The following is a 25,987-nucleotide window of genomic DNA, read 5'->3' on the forward strand; positions in this document are numbered from 1 at the left end:
CGTCGCTGGAGGAACCCGATTCCCTTTCCCGAGACGTTTGACGGCGATACCGACCGGCTCCCGGAGTTCATCGTGCAGACGGGCTCCTACATGTTCGTGGACGAGAACACGTTCTCCAACGACGCCCTGAAGGTGACGTTCCTCATCACCCGCCTCACGGGGCCCGCCCTGCAGTGGGTGATCCCCTACATCGAGAAGCAGAGCCCCCTCCTCCGTGATTACCGGGGCTTCCTAGCCGAGATGAAGCGGGTCTTTGGATGGGAGGAGGACGAAGACTTCTAGGCCTGGAGACCCTCGGGCCTGGGGGTGGGAGCTCTGGAGAGGGTCCGCTGTGCCAGTGGCCACCACTAGGGTCTCCTCGGGCGCCCTCCCTCCGCACCTCCACCCCTCCCCCCGCCACTGCGGCCGCCGTGATGTCCCCTGCGCCCCTGTCCCTACCAGCATAGTGCTTGCCTTTGTTCTAGGAATAGCGTTCCAGGCTCCCGCTGCCGCCCCGGGCCCTTCTCTGGAACAAGCCACCGCTGCCCTCTCTTGCCAGCCCAGCCCCTCCCATGCACATTTGGACGCTGTCCTGCGCTCCAGCTGCACAAAGTTGGGCTCCTGTTACACACTGGACAGACCACCCATAGCCGCCGCTGCCAACCGCCCTCCACTCCTCCAGACTGCCAGATGACTACATCATTCTGCCCACAGACCATCGTCATCCACCACATCCCACCGACAGACTGCTGTTCCTAGTGACCTGGACTCATCTCAGAGGTATCTGAGCTGGCCACAGCCCCTGGACAGTGATCCAGACAGCTGGCTGCCCCGCAAGGGGCCTGTCACCTTCAGTGAGACCCATTTCCTCCTCATCCCCAGAGACCTCTTGTGTTCCTGCCACATGGCTGCCAGGGCTCAGGTGTGCCTGGCAACCAAATCAGATCTCTCATTTTCTCCTGTGGACCAGTTAGTTTACGTAGAATCCAGTTTTCTTCTGAGTTTGCAGCTGTCTCTCTGATGGGTGCCTTTTGTTCAACACAGTAACCCCTGCTCCCTGCCCTGCTCTAATACACTACCTGTACAAAGGGCTTTTCCCTCTTTTTAATAAATGTCAGACATTATTAAAAAAGAGATGGAGTCTCAATGAATATGGTACCTTTGCCTCCCTAGTTCTGTAAATAGGGTCCATATCTTGTTCAAATGCTATGTGCCCTGTCATGCTATGGCTGAAGTTGACTCTTGCATTATAAAAACAAAAGATTGAGTCCTGTGGTATCTCGTAGGGATGGAGATCTTAATGGCAACCATCTAATGCCAAATGATGATGCTTCTAAACCAGGCAGTTTCATGCCCCTTTTAAAGTAGACCTTGATCTGATTTTGGCCAAGGCGATGTGGAAAAGTTTTTTTGTAAAAGGTTTCCTTATATTCAAAAAATGGCTAGGAAGCACAAATCTCAAATTGCTACAAACCATAAATCCCACACATTTGTTCATGAACACCTGTCAAGGTTTTATTTAACCAGAGATTCATTAATGAAACATGAGAATTGCAGAGGTACTTCTATTAAAGCATTTATATTTATAAAACCTTGAATATGGAGGTAATGGGGAAAGGGATGTGTAGGGGGGAGATCCCATAAGTGCTGAGGCTGGAGCAAAAGGCCTCAGCCTATTTCCACATAAATAATGAAGAAGAAAGTAACTAGAAACATAACTGTAGTAATTATTAGTTATTCATATGTGATCTTAGTTATTCATAGATGATCTTAATTATTTTACTAATACCTCTCAGGTCAGAAGTGTGAACCTGGGGTGACATTTTGAAATGAATGACACTAAGGCAAGATGCTTTAAGCTCTGTGTCACGCCCGCATAAGGGCTGCTGGAGGATGCTGTGAAAGCGCCCACTGTTTAGCCAGCTAGGGAAGGAGATGTCCAAAATGGCCGAGACGTCTCCTTCCTGGGGAAGTTAGGAGAAAACTCCGCTCTCCAAGCTCTTGTGGTAAGGCCTGACGACTGTCAGGGAGGCCCACAGACATCCGGGGCCTTAACTGTCTCTATGTGATGCTGTGCTTCAGTGGTCACGTTCCATGTCTACTCTCATGTTCTGCTTCTGCACCTGGTTCTTTTTGTCTTAGAAAAGATAATCAGTCATAGTAATATAAATCTTAATGTTTTAGTTCTTTCTTGATAAGTATGGAAAAGGTGCTGATGCATTATGCTCCTTACCTTACTTCGGGTGCCAGAAATTCCTAAGCCCCTACCTGAATGGCACGTGATGTACTTGACCCTATCACTGCCACGCCCTACCTACCCTGCCCCCAGATTTGCAACTCAATAAAAGTGGAGGGCGTCCCAGCATTGGGGACACTGCTGGTCTCCGCGATCTAGGTAGCAGTGGACCCCTGGGCCCAAACTTTCTTTTCTCTATCTCTGTGTCTTGTGTCTTTTATTTCTACAATTTCTCATCTCCACACCAGCCAGGAGCGGCTCACAGAACCTGTGGGGCTGGACCCTACAGGGATGCAGAGCTGTGATTATTAATTAGGTACATACCTGGTTGATGACCTGCAGGACAATACAATTATAACGTTCTCTAATGAGCAGAATAAAAGCTAATACTGATTACTGTTTCTCTGTAGGCTAATCTCTTAAATCTATAGTGCTATAAAAAGCCTCTGTTTCATCAACCGTCTGATGTTCAAATTCATTGGTGAAACTTAAATATTCTAATAGAATCCAATAGCACAGCACTCTGGTATTAAAAGATCCCACATCCAACTCTGTCCCTTATTTCTAATTTGTATGAATTTTCAGAACATGTAAAGAGGTGGGAAAAGGCTGAGCTTAGTGTGTAGATGGATTTGCCTGATGCATGGGTAGAAAATCAAAACAGACTGTGATAGCACCACAAAGAGGACTGGTGCTTACAGGTCCAATCCTTATACTTTTCTGTCCTCTGCCTTGGGGAGATGAGACTTTGTCTTTCAACTTTAACTTAAATTGGTGATCAATCACCCTTAGCCTTTCACTGTCTCTCTGCAATTCAATAGCCTCTAGTAACAACCATATGATTGCATAATCTTTATAATTACTACTTCCTCTGAACCTTTCAAATTCTTGAGATATTGCACCTCTCAGTAAATTTCCTTCCATTGGTATCCTATCTCACTTCACCACTGGTGAAAGTTTTGACAGTTGCATCACTACCACATAGCAGGTTATCAGTACTTCCTTTACCAACAGTGATGTAGTTCCCATTTGTAGCCAGCTGGCAGGTAATCAAGCTCCAAAATCCAATTTTATAATCTGCCTCTTAGGACCACTGCTAACACCGAATATTAAACTTTAAGTTCCCTCAGAAACACTCTGATGGACAACACTTGTAATGGAGTGATAGAAGTAGGATTAAGCAGAGGGAGAATTTATGAAGAAACATACAGTTCCAATAGGTGCCTCACCCGATCCCACAGAGATACCTAAAGTTGAGACGGCCATTCAGAAATGTTTTAAATTGAGGCTGGACACAGTGGCTCACGCCTGTAATCCCAGCACTTTGGGAGGCTGGGGCAGGAGAACTGCTTGAGGTTGGGAGTTGGAGACCAGCCTGAGCAATACAGTGAGACCCTGTCTCTACAAAACATTTAAAACTTAGCCAGGTGTGGTAGTGCACACCTGTAGTCTCAGCTACTCAGGAGGCTGAGGTGGGAGGATCACTTGAGCCCAGGAATTGGAGACTGCAGTGAGCTATGATCGCGTCACTCTACTCTATCCTAGGCGACAGAGCAAGACCGTGTCTAAAAAAAAAGTTGTCTGAATTGAGGAGAGGCCACATTGACTAGTCTTTCACTTTGGTGTTACCTGGAGGAGGTGATGCACTTTTTTTTTTACAGCATTTAAAAGGAATAAGAAAAATGGCAGTTGTAAGACAGTAGAATAGTGTGTATACTGGGGAAATTGAGAGTTAAAATGCAGGACTCAAAAAAAAAAAAAAAAGGAATACGATAGACCTATGCTAGCTGCTTTGGACAGATTTTTGCAAGGTTTTGTTAAGTAAGAAACGCAATATGCAGAAAACTGCATAATGTGGCCCATTTTTAATTAAACAGATGTTAACCCCAAAGGCCTACATATGAATACACATACAGTCACACACACACACACACACACACACACACACACACAGAAAATAAGCTAAGTATGAAGAAAAATATAGACACATACATACTAGGGTGTTACTGTGGGTCACAAGACGTAAGGAAATGTTGATGCCAGAGATAGAGTAGGGCCTTGGAGAGGGGGATGCACACAACAAGATGAAAGAAAAAAAGGCTGCTCTAAAGTTCAGGGAGATTAAATGTATGGCATTGAAAACTGAAAAATCTATAGAAATTTGTGAGGGGTATATAGTATCAGTCAGGGTCCCAAAAACAAACAGAAGGTATACACATATGGGATAATTGAGAATTAAAGGAAGAGACTATATACAGATGTGTGGGTAGGATTCAGAGAAATTATGATAGATTGGAAAACTGTTCTATAAATATTCACTCCCCACTTCCCCACATCCCTATGGTGAACGTACTTCCCTGCTTCACTGGCTCTAGGCTTGGCCATCATTTGTTATTGTCAATGGAACATGAGCAGACATAATGAGAATTTAAATATGCTTGTGTGGTTTTGCTTGTTTTCTGGCCCTCCTATGATTGCCTTGAGAAGAGCATGCCCCTGGTTGTTGCAGATCCCTTAGCTTGGGCTATACAGTGATTCACATGGAACAGATCTAACGCAATCTGAATCCTAGAGCAAAGCCCACCCTAACTGCATCCTGGAGAAGAATGCCCCCAGATGGCCCATAGCACATAAGCAAAGAGAACAAATGATTGTTAATAAATTTGGGGGAGATTTCTTATACAGCATTACTGTAACAATAGCTGACTAATGCTGAAACCAACAATGGATTTTGAATTATCCTGGGGCTAGCAACAGTAGCAAGCTGTTGCCTCCCACCAAGACATGAAAGGATAAGGGAGTGGTTACTGGAACACAAAGAGAGCTCTAGCTATAGAAGAGAATCCCTGAAAAGGACTTGTGGCCTTTGATAGAGGAACTCGGCCACAGCCACCTCTCAATCTGGTAGAGATGGAGCTCTCCCATTGGCCAAACTCAACCAGAAGCCAGAGAGCAAGGGAATGGTTTATGCAGTCCGTAATGGTCAGCCTCTGGGAACAGGGCTGACCCTGTTCCAGGGTAGAGGAGGGTGGAAAGTGAATCTGGAAAAGCAAATGGAAGGTATCCAAGAGATATGTGAAAAATCAATTCCGAGTGAGAAACATTTGAAAGGATGCATAATTGTTCAGAGAGATTTTAAATAGAACAAAAATAAGTATCAATTTTTTTTTTTTTGAGATGGAGTCTCTGTCACCCAGGCTGGAGTGTAATGGCATGATCTGGGCTCACTGCAACCTCCACCTACCAGGTTCAAGCGATTCTCCTGCCTCAGCCTCCTGAGTAGCTGGGACTACAGGCATGTGCTATCACACCCAGCTAATTTTTTTGTGTTTTAGTAGAGACAGGGTTTCACTGTGTTAGCCAGGATGATCTCGATCTCCTGACCTGGTAATCTGCCTACCTTGGCCTCCCAAAGTGCTGGGATTATAGGCATGAGCCACCACGCCCAGCCTCATTTCAACAGCATTAGATTGCCAAAAGTAAAATGACCATATTAAGTGTTAAGGGGATATGGAGAAATGAGAATTCTCATATACTGCTTATAACAGTGTAGAATAGTACAACAAGATTGGAGATGAATGTGGCAGCACCTTGTAAAGTTTAAGACAAACAAACCCTACAACCAAACAATTCCAACAAGGATCTTGACTATAGCATTTTTTAAAATGTATGTATGATTAGTACCTCTGCTAAGCTGCATAGTACCTTTATCTAAATTAATAAAAGATGCCTCCTCTTGGGGAAAGCAGCCCCGTGAATGCAGTTTGGTAAGCTGTTAGTAATTTTGTGCTTCAAATAAAGCAAACCTTATTAAGTGTGTTTGCAGTCCCACTGGTTGACATGGTGGGCTGAGTAGGGGCTAGATTGTAGCCTCAGTCACTCATTTGGTAAGGGACACTTCTGAAGTGAACAACTTACAGATCATAAGCAGCAGCCCTGTTTGCAGTAGCCAAAATCTGAAGCAACACAAGTGTCATCAGTAGGAGTTGGTGAGTTCCTCATAATGTTAAGCAGAAAGTTGCCATACAGCAATTCTACTCTAGGTATATATCCAAGAGAACTGAACATACATGCCCTCACAAAAACTTGTACATGAATATTCATAGCAGCATTATTCATAATTACCAAAAACAAGAAACAACCTAAAACTCCAGAAACTGATAAATCAATAAAATATAGTATATTCATACAATGGAATATTATTCAACCATAAAAAGGAACGAAATACTGATACATGCTACTACATGGATGAACCTTGAAAACATAATGCTAAATAAAAGAAACCAATCACAAAATACCACATATTGTATGAATCCATTTATATGAAACTTCCAGAATACACAAATATATAGATGTGGAAAATCATTTAGAGGTTGCCTGGGGCTTGGGAAAGGAGAAAATAGACAGGCGTAGGATATTTTCTTGGGGTGATGGAAGTGTTCTAAAATTAGATAATGGTAATGGTTGGACAACTCTGAAAATATACTAAAAACCACTGACTTGTATTCTTGAGAGCAAATTTTGATGTGTGTGAGAAATCATATTGTTTGCTGAGAGCGGCGGCAAGAAAAACCTAGTCGGCCCCCCAAAGCAGAACACTGCTCAAAGCGTTATAGAACAGTAACCAATATGAATATGTCTCACACCAGATGAGTGAGTTCTTTGAACACAGGGTATGTGACTGTTTCCTTTGTTCCCTTGTAAAGAGTGCTTTCTAGTTTGTTTTTAACCTATAGTAAACATACACTAGTTGCCTAGTTAGTTTATCTTTAACCTATGAAAGAACACAGAGCACCCGCTTGTTAAACTTGTTACTGGAAGTAAAGAATAAATACGTGGGTCAGAGTCTGCTCTGGGCTCTCAGCTGGAAATGCAGTGAAACCCCTGATGCCTCACTCTGAACCCACCTTTTGCTTTCTATCTCTGTGTCTGTTTCTTAATTCCTTCAGCGCCGCCTGGCTTGGGGTCTCCACAGCTGAGCTGGTCTCAGCATTGCATATTTTAAAAGGGTAAATATTAAAGTATGTGAATCATATCTCAATAAAGCTGTTATAAAAAATTAATTGTATTTCTAATAACAACAAAATAGGGGAAATAAAATTTAACAAAATAATACCATTTATGATAGTGTTATAAAATATCAAAATATCTAGAAATAAATCTATAAAATAGCTGCAATACCTCAATACTAGTAACTACAAAATATTACTGAGATGAATTAAATGACTAAATAAATGGAAGGATATAAGATGTTAATGTATTGGAAAACTCAAAATTGTTACAGTATATATTCTCCCTAAGTTTATTTTTAGATTCAATGCAACCCCAATAAAAATTAAGCAGATTTTAGAAGAAAACACAAGAGTAGAGTATATCTTCTTGATATTGGGTTAGACAAACATTTCTTACACAAGAGACATTGGTAAGTGACTCTAAAATGTATAGGGAAAGGCAAAGGATCTAGAAGAGCCAAGGTAATATTCAAGAAGTAAAAAAGTTAGATGACTTAGATACCAGATATTAAGACTTACTATAAAAGAACATAAATTAAGGTGTACGGTATTGGTGCAAGGATAGACAGAATAATGCAATACAATAAACAGTCCAGAAAGAAATTCACACATATATGGTGACCTAATTTATAACAAAGGCACCATTGCAATTCACTGGGGGAAAGAATGGTCTTTGCGATAAGTTCTATTGGATCAGTTAGATACCTATATTGAAAAATGAACATTGGTCCCTACCTCCCAACATACATAAAAATTAATTCAGTATGAATCATAGACTTAAATTTGAAAGCTAAAATACAATATTAGAGGAAAATATAGGAGACTATCTTTATGATATTAGGTTTGGCAGAGATGTATTAAACACGACACAAAAAAATACTAATAATGTCTGCCCTCCCAGATAAAATGTTTATTAAGACACTCAGCAATAAAATTAGCCCTGCTTCCTGACAATATCCAATCCAGAGCAAAGCTTCACTTCCTTAAACTCTCTTGAAAATCACCTAACATATGCCCAAACACTTCAAACATTTTTCTAACACATTTTTGCTGAGATTCCCAACAGTTCTCCATCACTGCAATGAATAATAAACTCAATGTTTGTTCAATGACAAGATGTCCTTAGTGGTCTTTGCCTGGAAGATATGAACATCAAGAATACAGGAAATCCTAGCAAGAGCAATCAGGCAAAACAAAGACATAAGAGGCATCCAAAAAGGAAGAGAGGAAGTCAAACTGTTTGTCTGTAGACACTATAATTTTATACCTAGAAAACCTCAAAGTCTCTGCCCAAAAGCTCTTAGATCTGATGAACAACTTCAGCAAAGTTTCAGGACACAAAATTTCAGGACAGAAATCTGTAGCATTTCTGTATACTAGCAACATCCAAGCTGAGAGCCAAATAAAGAATGAAATCTCATTCACAATAGCCACAAAAAAATAAAATACCTAGGAATACAGCTAACCAGGGAAATGAAAAATCTTGACAACAAGAATTACAAAATACTCTGAAATAAATCAGAGATGACACAAACAAATGGAAAAACATTCCATGCTCATGTACAGAAAAAAAAAATCAACATTGTTAAAATAGCCATACTGCCCAAAGCAATTTAAAGATTCAATGCTATTCCTATCAAACTACCAATGACATTTTTCAAAGAAATAGAAAAAAACGATTCTAAAATTTATATGCAACCACAAAAGAGCCCGAATAGCTAAAGCAAACCTAAGCAAAAAGGACAAAGCTGCTGGAGGCATCACATTACCCCACTTCATACTACAAGGCTATAGTAACCAAAACAGCATGGTACTGGTACGAAAACAGACACATTGACCAATGTAACAGAATACAGAGCCCAGATATAAAACCACACAACTACAACCATCTAATCTTTGACAAAGTTGACAAAAACAAGCACTGAGGAAAGGAATCCGTATTCAACAAATGGTTCTGGGATAACTGGCTAGCATATGCCTAAAACTGAAACTGGACCCCTTCCTTACACCATATGCAAAAGTGAACTCAAGAGTGATTAAAGACTTAACTGTAAAACTTAAAACTATAAAAACCCTTGAATAAAATCTAGGAAATACCATTCTAACATAAGCCCTGGCAAAGATTTCAAGACGAAGATACCAAAAGCAATTGCAATAAAAACAAAATTTGACAAGTGGGACCTAATTAAACTAAAGAGTTTCTGCACAGCAAAAGAAACTATCAACAAATAAACAACTTACAGAATAGTAGAAAATAATCGCAAACTATGCATCTGACAAAGGTCTAATATCCAGAATCTATAAGGAACTTAAATAATTCATGGCCGGGTGTGGTGGCTCACACCTGTAATCCAAGCACTTTGGAGGCCAAGGCGGGTGGATCACCTGAGGTCGGGAGTTCAAGACCAGCCTGACCAACATGGTGAAACCTCGTCTTTAAAAAAAAAAAAAAAACAATTCAATGAGCAAAAAACTAATAATCTCATTAAAAAGTGGACAAAGGACATGAACAGACACTTCTCTAAAGAAGACATGCAAGCAGCCAATAACCATGAAAAAAATGCTTAACATCACTAATCATTAGAGAAATGCAAATCAAAACCACAATGAGATACCATCCCACACCAGTCAAAATGGCTATTACTAAAAGGTCAAAAAATAGGAGATGCTTGCATGGTTGCAGAGAAAAGGGAACACTTATACATTGCTGGTGGGAATGTAAATTAGTTCAGCTACTATGGAAAGCATTTGGCAATTTCTCAAAGAACTTAAAACAGAACTACCATTCAACCCAACAATGCCTTTATTAGGTATATGCCCAAAGGAATGTAAATTGTTTTACCGTAAAGACATATGTATGCACATGTTCATTGCAGCACTAGCAATAGCAAGCACATGGAATCAACCTAAATGCCCATCAATGGTAGACTGGATAAAGAAAATGTGGTACATATACACCATGGAATACTACGCAGCCATAAAAAAGAATGAGATCACGTCCTTTGCAACAATATGGCTGGAGCTGGAGGCAATTATCCTAAGTGAACTAAAGCAGGAACAGAAAAGCAAATACCACATGTTCTCACTTATAAGTGGGAGCTAAACATTGAGTACACATGAACACAAAGAAAAAAACAATAGTCACCAGGGCCTACTTGAGAGTGAAGAGTAGGATGGGGTGAAGATTAAAAAACTACCTAGTGGGTACTATGCTTATTACATAGGTGACAAAATAATCTGTATGCCAAAGCCCTGTGACATGCAATTTATATAACAAACCTGCACAGGTACCCCTGAAACTAAAAGTTTTTTTTTTTTTTTAAAAAGAATATATAAATAGCTACCATCAGTCAACAAAATGATAAACCAATAAAAAATAGGTTAAATTTTTGAATGGGTGTATTAGTTCATTTTCTATTGCTTATAACAGAATACCTGAAACAGTGTAATTTTTTTTTTAATAATGTATTCTTACAGTTATAGAGGCTGAGAAGTCCAAGTCAAGGGGTTACAACTGGTGAGACACTTCTTGCTGGTGAGGACTCTTTGCAGAGTCCCAATATGGTGCAGGGTATCACATGGTGAAGGAGCTGAGTGTGCAAACTTGCAAGCTCAGATCTCCCTTTCTCTTCTTATAAAGCTACCAGTTCCCCTTCCAGGACAACCCATTAATCCATTAATCCATGAATGAATTAATCCATTCACTTTAAGAGACGATCTAATCACCTCTTAAAGGCCCTACCTCTCAATATTGCCATATTGGGGATTAAGTTGTGTGTTAGTCCGTTCTCATGCTGCTATGAAGAAATACCCAAGACTGGGTAATTTATAAAGAAAACAGGTTTAATTGACTCCCAGTTCCATATGGCTGGGGAGGCCTCAGAAAACTTAGGATCACAATGGAAGGCACCTCTTCACAGAGTGGCAGGATAAAGAATGACAGCCAGCAGGGAAAATGCCAGATGCTTATAAAACCATCAGCTCTTGTGAGATTCACTCATTATCACAAGAATAGCATGGAGAAAACGGCCCCCATGACTCAATTACCTCCTGCTGGGTCCCTCCCACAACATGTGGGGATTATGGGGATTACAGTTCAAGATGAGATTTGGGTTAGGGGAACACAGCCAAACCATATCAAGTTGCACCATGAGTTTTAGATGAGACAAATATTCAAACCATAGTAATTAGCATTTCATTAAAAAGGGTAGGAGAGTGGGTAAAAAGCATATGAAGAGATACTCATTATCATTAGTAATAATAGAAATGCAATTTTTTTTTTTTACAGACAGGGTCTCACTCTGTCATCCAGGCTGGAGTGCAGTGGCACAATCACGGCTCACAGCAGCCTGGACTTGCCAGGCTCAGGTGATTCTGCCACGTCAGCCTCCTGAGTAGCTGGGACTACAGATACATATCACCACACCCAGCTAATTTTTTGTATTTTTTTTTAGACATATGGTCTCACTATGTTGTCCAGGCTGGTCTGGAACTCCTGTGCTCAAGTGATCCTCCCACCTCAGCCTCCCAAAGTGCTGAGATTACAGGTGTCAGCCACTTCACTCAGCCTAGAAATGCAAATTTAATACAATGAGATATCACCACAGACTTATCAATTTACACCTCAATAAATACGAGTGAACACTTGAAACACACAACATAGATGAATCTCACAGACATACAGCATAAATTCTGTACAATTTCATTTACAAGGAGTTCCAAAACAGGTAAAGTTTATCTTTGGTGATAAAGATCAGAAGAGTGTTTATATTTAAGAAGCTCCTGACTGAGAGTGGGCATGAGTCTTTTTGAACGTTGGAAATGTTCTATACATTGATCTGAGTGGTGTTATACTGATGTATACATACATAAATATTCATCTAGCTATACACTTAAGATTTTTATCTTTTATTGGATGTAATATATCTCAGTTTTTTTAATATCAGAAAAAGAAAAACGATTGTATATCTCAGTTTTCTTAAATATCAGAAAAAGAAAAAGGATTGTATATTTAGATAAGCAGTAGAAAAGCTACAGAACACCAATACCAAGAGATCTTTAAAACAACCAAAGAGGAAACACAAAATTAGGCTGACAAATAATTTGTTAACAGTAAAAACGGAAGCTAGAAGACTACAGAATAATGCTGTTTCCATCAATTCTATTCAAATTTATCACTTTTTAATATCTCTTATATCAAGGTATTTCTTACAATCAATCAAAATTATAAATTGTTGTTGGCCAAGGGGCTGCTGTGACATAGTAGTTACTGCCTGCTCGTATGCAAACATTAAAAGTAGCTGTATCATTCTCAGCAAACGGACACAAGAACAGAAAATCAAACACTGCACGTTCTCACTCATAGGCAGGTGTTGAACAATAAGAACACATGGACACAGAGAGGGGAGCATCACACACTGAGGTCTGTTGGAGGGGCCAAGGGAGGGATAGCGGGGGGGGGGAGGTGGGGAGGTTGGGGGGGGATAACATGGGGAGAAATGCCAGATGTGGGTGATGGAAGGATGGAGGCAGCAAACCACATTGCCATGTGTGTACCTATGCAACAATCCTGCATGATCTGCACATGTACCCCAGAACCTAAAGTACAAAAAAACAAAACAAAACAAAAAAAAACTTGCTGAACTGACAACAATGGATTAAGGAGAAAAATTGAAGACAAAAGAATGAAATTGTCATTTAAGAACTATTGCATCACTAAGGTTTTGGTGGTACATAGTACAATATTATATAGAAAAAAGATTATCAGTGGTTCTACAAATCAAAGAGACTCAACAAGAAGAATTTTTAAAAGAATGAGCATAAAATAATGTTTCAGAAAATGAAAGATATTATATTTTCCCCAATAGACCAATATTAAAGGAGTACATCTAAAGGATATACTTTAGAAGAAGGAAAATGTACCAGTAAAAACGTCTGGAATGATAGGCAAATAAAATGGCAAATATATGGCTAAATCTAGTAGTATAAATGTCTAATTTGAAGGTGAAAAAAACAAAGCTAAAGTAATGAGAAGAAGAACATTTAGCCTCGGAGGCAATTATTTGTAATTAAAACGTTCTAAGTTCCTCAATTACTTCATTACTTTTTTCTACTCATTAAGAAGTTATACACTCTATTTCCATTCCTTTGGTGATCACTCCAAAAAGTTAATGTGCATAGTTAACATGTAATTTTAGTCAATACGAGGTAATTAAAGCAATACACTTGACAACAAATTAGACTGATGGTACCAAATACTAGTGAGGACATGGGATCACATACACTGAGGGCAAGAGTGTTAAGTAAAAGAAATATTTTGGAAAACAACTTGGCTGTGCCTTTAGATTGGGTTGCCCATAAGCTGACTCTGACTGAGGATTCCTGTGAAAGTGATACATTAGGGAGTGGTCCAAGTAAAAATGCAGTGACCAGGAATGGGACCATACAACAGGGAGAGGAAGAAGGCCAAATAATATTTTGCTATCAACCAAGGTACCATTAAGGATCACTTTGGCACAATCCAACAGGAGGACTCTGGAGACAATACAGGTCACAAATCAGAGTTGTCTCAAACAGGAGCAATAGGGCTGGAGTATTTATAACTGTATATCCACGAATTATTGAAGTCTACTCTCTGGAGGACTTTAAGTCTCATATACTGACTCTTCACGCTTGGAGACAAAAGGAAGTTGGTTCTGTAGTCCTGTGACAAAGAGCCACAGATTCTGACTATTCTGAGAAAAAGCAAAAGTAGAGCTGAGGTGGATTAAAATGGCCAAGAGTACCAAGGGGGTAAGGACAGAATATTAACAGTGTCTGTTTTAATGGGTATTAGTCTTAACACCATGAAAAATAATAAGACTGCTAGATCCTGCTCCTTCAGCCTTGCTTGCAATTATCTGAACTAAGGGCTTAAATATATCCACTTAAAAATACCTGGAGTACACTCATTTTACCATTTACATAAGTATGACGTTACCTATAGGTTTTTGTAGATGTTCCTTATCAGACAAGAGTTTCCTTCCGATCCCAATTTGCTGGGTTTTTTATGAACTGATGTTCAATGTTGTCAAATGCTTCTTCTGCTACTATGACCAAAGAACATCAAGCTTTTGAAATTTATTGAGACTTATTTAATGCCTTAATAAACGGATTATCTTGGTGAATGTACCATATGCACTTGAAAACACTGTGTATTAGTTGTTTGCTATAGTGTTCTAGACATGTGTATTATTCTTTAGATTTTCTATGTCCGTACTGGTATTTTGTCTAGGTTTTTTTTTTTTTTTTTTTTTTTTTTTCAGACAGAGTCTCCTTCTGTTGCCCAGGCTGGAGTGCAATGGCGCAATCTTGGCTCACTGCAACTTCCACCTCCCAGGTTCAAGCAATTCTCCTGCTTCAGCCTCCCGAGTAGCTGGGATTACGGAGCCTGCCACCACACCCAGCTAATTTTTGTATTTTTTTTAGTAGAGATGGGGTTTCACCATGCTGGCCAGGCTGGTCTCAAACTTCCAACTTCAGGCAATCCACCTGCCTGGGCCTCCCAAAGTGCTGGGATTACAGGCATGAGCCACCGCGCCTGGCTTGTCTAGTTATTATATCAAATATTGAGAAAACGTTAAAATTTTCAATAAAAAAAAAATACCTGGAGTATATTTGCTTGTTTGCAAATGCCTGTTTCTCTATCTGTATTGGTGTAAAAGAGTAGGCAGAAATATGGACTCCATCTTAAAATGACGATGAAATAAGGTTATGTGCATGAGGCACATCTAACATTTCTTTTCACATATTAGGATCTCGTTACGCACGTCTTCATCATTTTGAAGTATCACAAATTAATGTTTTTGTTTTGGGAAAGGTGACAAGGCTGGATCTGATGTCATGGCTACTTACATGGCAAATTCTTTACTCCTCATCTTTATGGCTTTGATTACATGCATTGTGCAGATGCCAATTCATCGAATGGGTTCAAATGACCTATGCTGGTCTGAGGTTCCAGGGTTGCCCAAGAGAGTTCTGTTCAATGCACTCTGTTGTCTAGTCTTCTGCTAATACGGGAGATACAAGAATATTCATTAAACTCACTTTGGAAATGGCTGGACAGTTTGTGAGAGAGGGGACTCCAAATCTAGCCAGGGTAATATTCCCACTCAAGTAATAATAGTACAGGAAAGCACTGAGAATGATGATTATAGTCAGGGTATTACTCAGCTTTGGTTTCCAAGACAGGCTGTCTCAGTATGATTCCATGAAGGTAGACCAAACTGGGAGTAGTGGAGCCTTTGGAAGGATTATAGGTAGTCCTTTTAAGTTGAAAGTCAATTTAAATTACATATCCTTTAATCTTATATTCTCTACACAAGCAGCCCAGAACCACTTTAAAATAAATTCTCCTCCTTAAGATTTCTTGGTGAATGTGAATGTGGCCCCCAATTTTGTGGGTGGTTACATCTGAATTTTTTTTTTTAATGTCTGATCATTGGATTTTTTCACAACATCTTATGGGCAGGTATTTTTTTTTTCTTTCACCATTATACTTGGTAACTTTGCTAACTCGTTATTTGAATATACTTATATTCTTTTGGGAAGTCGAGAATACCTCAATGCTGGACATCCTTAAATTTTGACAAGGTCTAAATTCAATTTTGCTGTTGTCTTCATCCCTAAAAATGTAATTTAATGCTCAACGTCTGAAAGCTGATTAATATGCTTTCATATTATAAGTTAAATATTGCTCTTTATAGAGGCCTAAAAATGATTTTTTAAAATCCCTAGCTGTATTACTTTCATAGCTTCAGACAACAACTATCTCCACCAACCCCATGATTTGGGGGGATGAGACTAGGGCATGAAAGTAGAATTAAAAGTATTCCAATTGTCTCAGTTATGGGAGGGTAGAAGAGAGGGAGAAAGTAAACATTTTGTAAAAGCCCTACCTTTTTGGTGATAGAGATGAAACAGGACCCAAAAAAGGAATTTTATTGTGAGAAAAAGTATTTATTGTTGGGAATATTATCTTTATTGAAATTAAAATTTTAGCAATGATAGAGGCAAAAAAAAAATCCCTCACATTACTCATGAGAATATAATTTGAACAATCTTTCTGGAGTGAGATTTTTAACAAACAGTTAAGTGTTGTACGGACCTTGATATATACATCAGTTTTAGGAATCTATCCTAATGATTTTACGAAAACTGTGTTTGCTTCTAATGTGAGTGAATATGCAGTCCTCCACTCAGGTTGCAGAATGGGTACTATTGTAGTCTTTAGCCTAAGACCCAAATTAGCAGGCTTACTATATCTTCAGGTTTGTGAAATCCTAAATGTTCTCTTTTTGATCAAGTGACAATACGCTCTCAGCAGACTAAGACGCAGCAACAGCCACAGCAGGGAGAGAAAAGTAGGTTCCAGGATCAGCTGGGCGCTACGGCACGGCCTCTGCAAGCAGTGGGCTAAAGGGGAAGGCATTAGAATTGGGGTACTGCCTCAGGGTTGCGGAAGAGGGGACACACTGAAGTGAGTGTCAGGGTGCAGAATGGATTTGGTGACTATCTGTTAAGGATCAGTAAGAGAGTGGGTATGAAGAGGACTGGGGACGAGCGAAAGAAATTGGTACAACTGTCAAAAGGGCCAAAAGCAGCTGTGTACAGGGAAGAGAAGGAGCTCAGTTCTGGGCTGGCAGCTACAGAATCATGCCAGGCAGCCTTCTGTGAACCATGTTCTCCATCATTGTAAAGTCAGGGATTGCTTATGCACATAAAGTCCAGGTACTTTCAGTATGAGGTCTGTGATAAGCTGCAGTGGTGGTAAGATAAAGGGACTTTGATTGCCCTCACCATGTTTTTTTTGTTTGTTTGTTTGTTTTTGTGGGGGGATGGGGTTTCACCATGTTGGTCAGGAGACTGATCTTGAACTCCTGACCTCGTGATCCACCCACCTTGGCCTCCCAAAGTGCTGGGATTACAGGCGTGAGCCACCGTGCCCGGCCCACCCTCACCATGTTTTGACAGCTTTGTAGACTCCTTTTATTCTTTATTCTTCAGGTGTGATCATTTCCCCATGTCATTAAGTAGTTTGAGATCATGATGGCCTTTCATTTTATTTTATTTCATTGGGTGTGTGTTCTGACTGACCTTCGTCCATCCCAAATCTGGTCCCAATAGATTTCATACTTTTCATTTTAGGCTCTTTGCTGCTCAGAACTGCTTATTGCAGTACCTGTGTAGTCTGTGTGACCTTCGTGATGGAAGACAGTGTTGCAATATCTATAGAAGCAAGCAGGTCATCAGACCTCTGCAGAGGCACCTGTAGGAAGCATCCCTGCATCTAGGACTTCTGTTACTCAATCACTCAGCCTACTCCTTCAACCCTCCAGCCTCCTAGTGGACAGACAGATCAGGGACACTTACAAAAGGTCCCTTTGACATCCCCTTCCTTACTCCATCTCTGCCTTAAGGTTGACTCTGTGTACAGGATTACACTAAGGCCACTGGGATTAAGTGAGGAGTGACCTCTCACTAGTATATTCTACCAGGTTTCCCCTGAGAACCAAGGCCTCGGGGCACTGAACCATCCAATGCTACTTTGTTTCCCTATTAAATCTTTGTGGATCTGAGTGTCACAAAAAAAAATGTGTATAATGTTAACTCAATTATAGGCTTCAAGTCACTGCTGGTCCCAATCACCAAAAGAAAGAAGTTAATTGTATTTCTATTCACTTTCTTAATATTCATTTTCCATAATGTCACTTTTTATATTTCTTATTTATTTTTTTATTTTTTTAGACGGAGTTTTGCTCTTGTTACCCAGGCTGGAGTTCAATGGCGTGATCTCGGCTCACTGCAACCTCTGCCTCCTGGGTTCAGGCAATTCTCCTGCCTCAGCCTCCTGAGTAGCTGGGATTACAGGCACGCGCCACCATGCCCAGCTAGTTTTTTGTATTTTTAGTAGAGACGGGGTTTCACCATGTTGACCAGGATGGTCTCGATCTCTTGACCTCGTGATCCACCCGCCTCGGCCTCCCAAAGTGCTGGGATTACAGGTGTGAGCCACTGCGCCCAGCACTTTTTATATTTCTCTATCCTTTGGAGGTAAGGCCTCTTGTTTGGGTATTGACCACATTGCAGAGAATGAAGTGAGGGAAAAAAAACAACAGTGACAACTGAAAAAGTGAGACTGCAAAGTAATACAAAAGAACTCCCTTCTACTCTTACAAATGCCATTCCCGTGTCCCTTCATGGAATCCTGTAAAGATGTACATGATTGTGAATTATTACCCTACCCAAGTCATTTGCAGCACAAAAGAGGGCGGTTGAGATGATAAAACTAGCATAGATCAAGGAATAATTCTCATTCTTGTAGGAGTTAGAAAATTGCTGGGACATTATTGTTGAGGGAGGTGGAGGGTTACTGATATTTTTCAAATGATACCCAGAAGTTTCCTGCCCATTCTACCTACCTCCAGAGCCAGTAGACAGAGCACAGAGAATATGCTGGACCTACTCAGTAATGTAAACTGCTTCCAAGCACTTTTCCAACCACTTCAGCAGAATCTGCGTTTAAAACCAAACAGTGAATATGCTTAACACAATGTTCCTTCATACCCATCCAGGAAGGCCGACTGTCAGCACCTTGAATTGGCCTTCATGATTAGCCCAGTTTCAGTTGTTTTAAGAGCCCTGTAAATCATAAAAACTTTATTTTATTAAGCAATTTGAATTTTCTCTCTGATTTCAAAAAGATTTTGACCTATTAGATGTCAAATTACAAATGAATGTTTCCACTACTTCTGGGAATACAAATACTATCACATACATAACTGCTATTAATATACCTCCACCCACCTGCACATAGAGCCCTATGAACCACTGCTGATGAATGGAAAAATTTCACCTATTTAAATGAAGACAGATAAGCAACAAAGTAAAAACAAACAAACAAACAAAAACCTCTTGTGATTTATTCCTCATTCGTATGTTCTGGAAAAATAACATGTATTCGAAATAAGGCAGAGAGGCTGGGCATGGTGGTTCATGCCTGAAATCCTACCACTCTGGGAGGCCGAGGTGGGCAGATCATGAGGCCAGGAGATCGAAACCATCCTGGCGAAACTCGGTCTCTACTAAAAATACAAAAATTAGCCTTGCGTGGTGGCACATGCCTGTAGTCCCAGCTATTCAGGGAGCTGAGGCAGGAGAATCATTTGAACCCGGGAGGCGGAGGTTGCAGTGAACTGAGATCGTGCCACTGGACTCCAGCCTGGGCGACAGAGCAAGACTCCATCTCAAAAAAAAAAAAAAAAAGGCAGAGTGTTGACTGAGTGCTGCCCTACAAGCCCACCTTACAATAATCTGCTTCTATTGGGATGTTGAACTTTTCCCAAAGATAGATGGGGTGGCAGAGACATGTTAGCACAGATTTCAAAGATTAGCATGCAGAGATATGTTGAAGACTAACGTTTTTTCTTTTTCTGCCTATTAATTTCAGGTCATTCATTAAACAAGTTTGTACCTAAATTAACATTACAGTTCTGCATTCCTTTCTCTACTACCTACCCAATTAAAGCAATATAAATGTAAATGCTTTTTCTTAAGTATCTAAGCCATTCTGCTAGTTCCTTGATAATGGGTTAAATAAAACTATGAGAGGTGTTCACCAACAAATCTGTGAGGTGTATGGCTTGTAACCACTTGGAGTATATGCTTTCAGTCAGTTTTTTGGAAACAAGAGAAGAAAAAGCACCCTATCTGACTATTCCTTACCTTATTTTGGCCAAATTCAGATTAAGGTTCATTTCCTAAGGGGCACAAAACTGACTTGTTTACAACATTAATCGTCTGGGATTGGTCACCGGTGGGATCTCCATTTGCAGGACACCACAGGACTCTGTGTCAACATCAGCCATAGCATAGTAGGGAATATAGTTTTTGAACAAGATATGGACCCCATTTACAGAACCAGGGAGGGAAACGTGCCATATTCATTGAGACCATTTCTTTTCAATAATGTCTGACATTTATTGAAAATAAGGAAAAGACTTTCTCCAGGTAGTGTATTAGAGCAGAGCAAAATGCAGGGGTTACTGTGTTGAACAAAAGGCACACATCAGAGACAGCTGCAAACTCAGAAAACTGGGTTATGGGCAAAACTAACTGGTCCACAAGAGAAAATTAGAGACTCGATTTGGCTGCCAGGCACACCTGGGCCTAGGCAGGAACACAAGAGGTCTCTGGGAGTGGGGAGGAAATAGGTCTCGCTGAAGGTGACAGATCCCTTGGGGTGCAGCCAGAGGTCTGGATCACTGTCCAGGGGCTGTGGCCAGCTCAGATACCTCCGAGGTGAGTCCAGATCACTGGGATGCGGTGGATGGCGATGGCAGTGGCAGCGCAGGTCTGTGGGCAGAATGATGTAGTCGTCTGGCAGTCTCATGGGGAGGAGGGGGGTTGGCAGCAGCGGCTGTGGGTGGTCTATCCAGTGTGTAACAGGAGCCCAGCTTGCAGCTGGAGAGCAGGACAGCGTCCAAATATGCATGGGTGGGGCTGGCCGGATGGAAGGAGAGGGCGGCGGCGGCTCGCTCCAAAGTGAGGCCCAGGGGCGGCGGCAGGAGCCTGGAGCGCTATTCCTGGAACAAAGGCAAGCACTACGCGGGAGGGGACAGGAGCGCAGGGGACATCGCGGCGGCTCGAGGGCGAGGGAGGCGAGGAGGGAGGGCACCGGTGGCGACCCTGGCGGCGGCCATTGGCACAGCGGACCCTCTCCAGAGCATCCGCCCCCAGGCCCGAGGGTCTCCAGGCCTAGAAGTCCTCGTCCTCCTCCCATCCAAAGACCCGCTTCATCTCGGCTAGGAAGCCCCGGTAATCATTGAGGAGGGGGCTCTCCTTCTTGATGTAGGGGATCACCCACTGCAGGGCGGGCCCCGTGAGGCGGGTGATGAGGAACGTCACCTTCAGGGCGTCGCTGGAGAACGTGTTCTCGTCCACGAACATGTAGGAGCCCGTCTGCACGATGAATTCCGGGAGCCGGTCGGTATCGCCGTCAAACGTCTCGGGAAAGGGAATCGGGTTCCTCCAGCGACGCGTCGCAGGCCGGATCGGCAAGGCCAGGAGGGCCTTTATCAGCTGCACCCGACCGTCCATCGCTGCTCTTCGCTTCGCTGGACGTCAATGGGCTCCACCCGGCTCTGCAGAGGTCAGTGCCGAGGCGTCGCCGGAAATGCGTGTCCACGAAGGCCGGCCCAGGCTAGAGTGGGCGGGGCCACAAGCGGGGCTCCAGTCCTCTCATGGACTCCGCCCACAAGGCCGAGTGGTCCCTAGTGCGCAGGCGCGTCGTGGGGCAAACACGGGCGAAGAGGGACCTAAAGCCGTCAAGGAGGCGGGGTCGTATCCGACTTGATGAGCAGAGGTTTCCTAGGGTGGTCGGACCGGGAGCAGGGGAGGAACCAGGTAAACCTGGTGGTGTACCGGGCGCAGGGAGCTCGCTCCGAGGGGCTGTTAGGGGCCCCACCTAGTTCTGGTAGTTGAGGAGTCCTGCCGCTGCACTCGTCCCCACCTCTCATCAGCCTTTGGATATGCATTCAGGGACCCTTGGCCCTGGACGCCACTAGTATGAGGTTCTGTGAACACATTTTCCTGCTGCTGCTTGCGTCTCTCAGCCAGATTATTGGCTCCCTACTTTGCAACATTATTATAATAGAGAAGCCCCACATATTAGCAAATATAATCTAGAGCAGCATATTCAAAGAGCAATGTACCACCCTTGAGGGGATGGATACCCCATTCTCCATGATGCCATTATTAATATCTAGTATTTGATAGCACAAAAGGATGACTACAGTCAAAATAATTTAGTTTTACATTTTAAAATAACTAAAAGAGTATAATTGGATTGTTTGTAGAACAAAGGATAAATGCATGAGGGGATAGATGCCCCATTTACCATGATGTGATTATTATGCATTGCGTGCTTATATTAAAGCATTTCATGTACCCCATAAATGCATATACCTATTATGTACCCACAAAAATTATAAATAATTTTCTAAAAAGAATAAGGTACCATGAGCAGTTAATGTAAGGAGGGTTAAATATTAAGAAATACCTTAATTTGTTATAAAAGCTGCCCTCAATTCTCTGCCACATTGTGCTGTGCGTAGGCAGTTAACACTGCAGCTTGCTTCTTCATGGAACAAAGGGAGAAAGTGTCTCCTTGAAAGATGGAGTCATGTATAAACTAACATAATCATGGGAGTTATTATCTCATCACCTTTGCCACATTCTATTGGTTAGAAGCAAGCCATAGTCACAACCTACACCGAAAGGTATGACCAGGACATTGGGATGCTGGGGGCCACCTTAGAATCTGTCTGCCACGGCATGGATATACAAATTTGGTGATCCATTCATTTGTTGGAGGATATTTGGAGCATTTACAGGTTTTGGAAATTACAGAGGAGTCAGCTATAAACATTTACATACAGATTTTTGTGTGAGCCCAGGTTTTCATTTTTCTAGAGTAAATTCCTAGAGCAAAGATTTGTGTCATATGGTTCCCAATAAAAATTCTCATCAAACTTAGAAGGGAACTCCTAAATTTGATGAAGAGCATCTACAAAAAACCTACAGCTATCATACTCAAAGGTGAAAGCCTGAATGCTTTTCACTCTTAGATCAAGAACAAGACACATAGAGGGGAAGAACACACAGTGAGGCCTATCAGAGGGTACAGGGTGGGAGGAGGCAGAAGATCAGGAACTATAACTAATGGGTAATAAGCTTAATACCTGGGTGATGAAATAATCTGTACAACAAACCCCATGACACAAGTTTACCTGTGTAACAAAACTGCACTTGTATCTCTGAGCTTAAAAGTTTAAAAAGATGAACAAAACAAGTACGTATGCCCACTCTCATCACTTTCGTGCAATATTGTACTGGAGATTCTAGACAGTGCAATGAAGGCAAAAAAAAAAATAAGGAAAGGAAAAAGTAATAAAAGGCATCTAGATTGGACAGGGCAAAGGCAAACTTTTGTTATTCTTACAAAACAGGATCATCTATATAGAAAACAGGTTTTCTAAGATCAACAAAAAATACTAGAACTAAGAAGCGAGTTTAGCAAGGTTGCAGGACACAGGTGAATATACAAAAATCAATTGTATTCCTAGTAACGAACAAGAGAAATTTGAACTAGAATTTTAAACACCATAAAAATGTAAAAAATGTTAGGGTTAAATATGACAAAAGAAATGAGACTTGTACCCTGAAAATTACAGAACATTCCTAAAATATATTATAAAATATCTGAGTAAAGGAGAGATATATTCATGGGCGGGAAGATTTAATAATGTCAGTATATCAATTCTCCCAAAAAGTATATCAATTCTCCCAAAATTTATCTATAGATCCAAAGTTCCAGTGAGTGTTTTAACATATAAAAACAACTAATTGCTTCTAAAATTCGTAGGGAAATGCAAAAAAAAAAAAAAATACGCAATAGCAAAACAACCTTGAAATAAAAAAAAGTTGGAAGACTAATAATATTTGATTTCAAGATTTATAATAAAGCTACAGTAATTAAGACAATGTCATATTGTTATCAAAATAGACAAATACAGTTGTCCCTTTGTATTTACAAGAGATTGGTTCCAGGACCCCTGCGAATACCAATCCCTTATATAAAATGGTATAATGTTTGAATATAACCTATGTATATTATATCCTCCTATATACTTTAAATCATATCTAGATTACTTACAATACCTAATATGATATAAATGCTATATAAATAGTTGTTACATCATATTTTTAATTGTACTCTTTTTCTAATTTTTACTTTTATTTCAATAGTTTTTGGGGTAAAGGTGGTTTTTTGTTACATGGATAAGTTCCTTGGTGGTGATTTCTGAGATTTTAGTGCACCTGTCACCTAAACAGTATACACTGTACCCAATATTTAGTCTTTTATCCTTCACTCCCCTCCCATCCTTACCCCCGGGTCCCCAAATCCATTATATCAATCTTATGCCTTTGCATCCTCATAGTTCAGCTTGACTTATAAGTGACAACATAAAATACTTGGTTTTCCATTCCTGAGTTAACTTCACTTAGAATAAAAAACATCATTTCATTCATTTTTATGGCTGAGTAATAAATAGTACATGTTGTATACATACCACATTTTTTTTTATCCACTCGTTCATTGATGGGCACTTAGGTTGGTTCCATATCATTGTAATTGCTAATTGTGCTGCTATAAACATGCATGTGTATGTGTCTTTTTCATAGAGTGACTCATTTTCCTTTGGTTAGATACCGAGTAGTGGGATTGCTGGATTAAATGGTAGTTCTACTTCTTTAACGAATCTCCATACTGTTTTCCATACTGGTTGTACTAATTTACATTCCCACCAGCAGTGTAAAACTGTTCCCTTTTCCCCAGATCCATGCCAATATCTGTTGTTTCTGGAGTTTTAAATTATGGCCATTCTTGCAGGAGTAAGGTGGTATCTCATTGTGGGTTTAATTTGCAGATCCCTGATGATTAGTGATGTTGAGCTTATTTTCATGTTTGCTGGCTGTTTGTGTATCTTCTTTTGAGAAATGTCTATTCATCTGCTTCACCCACTTTTTGATGGGATTTTTTTTTCTTGCTGATTTTTTTGAGTTTCTTGTAGATTCTGGATATTAGTCCTTTGTTGAGTGCATAGTTTGTAAACATTTTCTCCCATTCCATGGGTTGTCTGTCTACTTTGCTGATTATTTCTTTTGTTGTGCAGAAGATTTTCATTTAAATAGATCCCATTTATTTATTTTTATTTTTGTTTCACTTGCTTTTGAGATCTTAGTCATGAATTTTTGCCTAAGCCAATGTCTAGAAGAGTTTGTATGATGTTATCTTCTATAGTTTTTATGGTTTCAGGTCTAAGGTATATGTCTTTGCTCCATCTTGAGTTGATTTTTTTAATAAGGTGAGAGATGGGGATCCAGTTTCATTCTTCTACATGTGGCTTGGCAGTTTTCCCAGCACCATTTACTGATAGGGTGTCCTTTCCCAAAATTATGTTTTTGTTTGCTTTTTTAAAGACATGTTGATTGTTAAGTGTTTGGCTTTATTTCTAGGTTCTCTATTCTGTTCCATAGGTCTACATGCCTATTTTTATACCAGTACCGTGCTGTTTTGGTAATTATAGTCTTGTAGTATAACTTGAAGTCAGTAAATGTGATGCCTCCAGATTTGTTATTTTTGCTTAGTATTACGTTTGCTATGTGGGCTTTTCTTTTTGTTGTTCCATATGAATTTTAAGTTTGTTTTTTCTACTTCTGTGAAGAATGATGATGGTATTTTGATGAGAATTGCATTGAATCTGTAGATTGCTTGGGGCAGTATGCTTATTTTCACAATATTGATTCTTCACGTCTATGAGCATGGGGTGTTTCCATTTGTGTTATGTATGATTTCTTTCAGCAGTGTTTTATAGTTTTCCTTATAGAGATCTTTCACCTCCTTCATTAAATATTTTTTTAAAGCGGTTATAAAAGGGGTTGGGTTTTTTATTTGATTCTCAGCGTGGTCATTATTGATGTATAGTAGCAAAAATCCTCAATAGAATACTAGCTAACTGAATACAACAGCATATCAAAAAGATAATACATTATGATCAAGTGGGTTTTATACCAGGGAAGCAGGGATGGTTTAATATATGCAAATAAATAAATGTGCTACATTTATTGGAAGTCAAACTGTTGTTATTCACCAATGATA

General features: G+C 40.5%; 1 protein-coding gene and 1 pseudogene across 1 annotated transcript; both read right to left on the bottom strand.

Annotated features, from left to right (window-relative positions):
- Window positions 1–20,433: 20,433 nt before the first annotated feature.
- On the bottom strand, window positions 20,434–21,046 carry LOC105732283 (CAAX box protein 1-like; annotated as a pseudogene).
- On the bottom strand, window positions 21,022–21,439 carry LOC105732285 (retrotransposon Gag-like protein 8C). The gene has a single exon (XM_064384284.1). It carries the CDS (start codon window positions 21,361–21,363, stop codon window positions 21,022–21,024), a length of 342 nt encoding a protein of 113 aa, XP_064240354.1. The 5' UTR covers window positions 21,364–21,439.
- Window positions 21,440–25,987: the final 4,548 nt, after the last annotated feature.

The sequence above is a fragment of the Aotus nancymaae genome, unplaced genomic scaffold (genome assembly GCF_030222135.1).
Source record: "Aotus nancymaae isolate 86718 unplaced genomic scaffold, 86718_ANA_hifiasm-v0.15.2.pri h1tg000004l, whole genome shotgun sequence".
NCBI lineage: Eukaryota > Metazoa > Chordata > Mammalia > Primates > Aotidae > Aotus > Aotus nancymaae.

What these genes read in the sequence shown, in the direction of transcription:
- LOC105732285 (XM_064384284.1), bottom strand. Translation starts at nt 21,363, where the DNA reads ATGGACGGTCGGGTGCAGCTGATAAAGGCCCTCCTGGCCTTGCCGATC.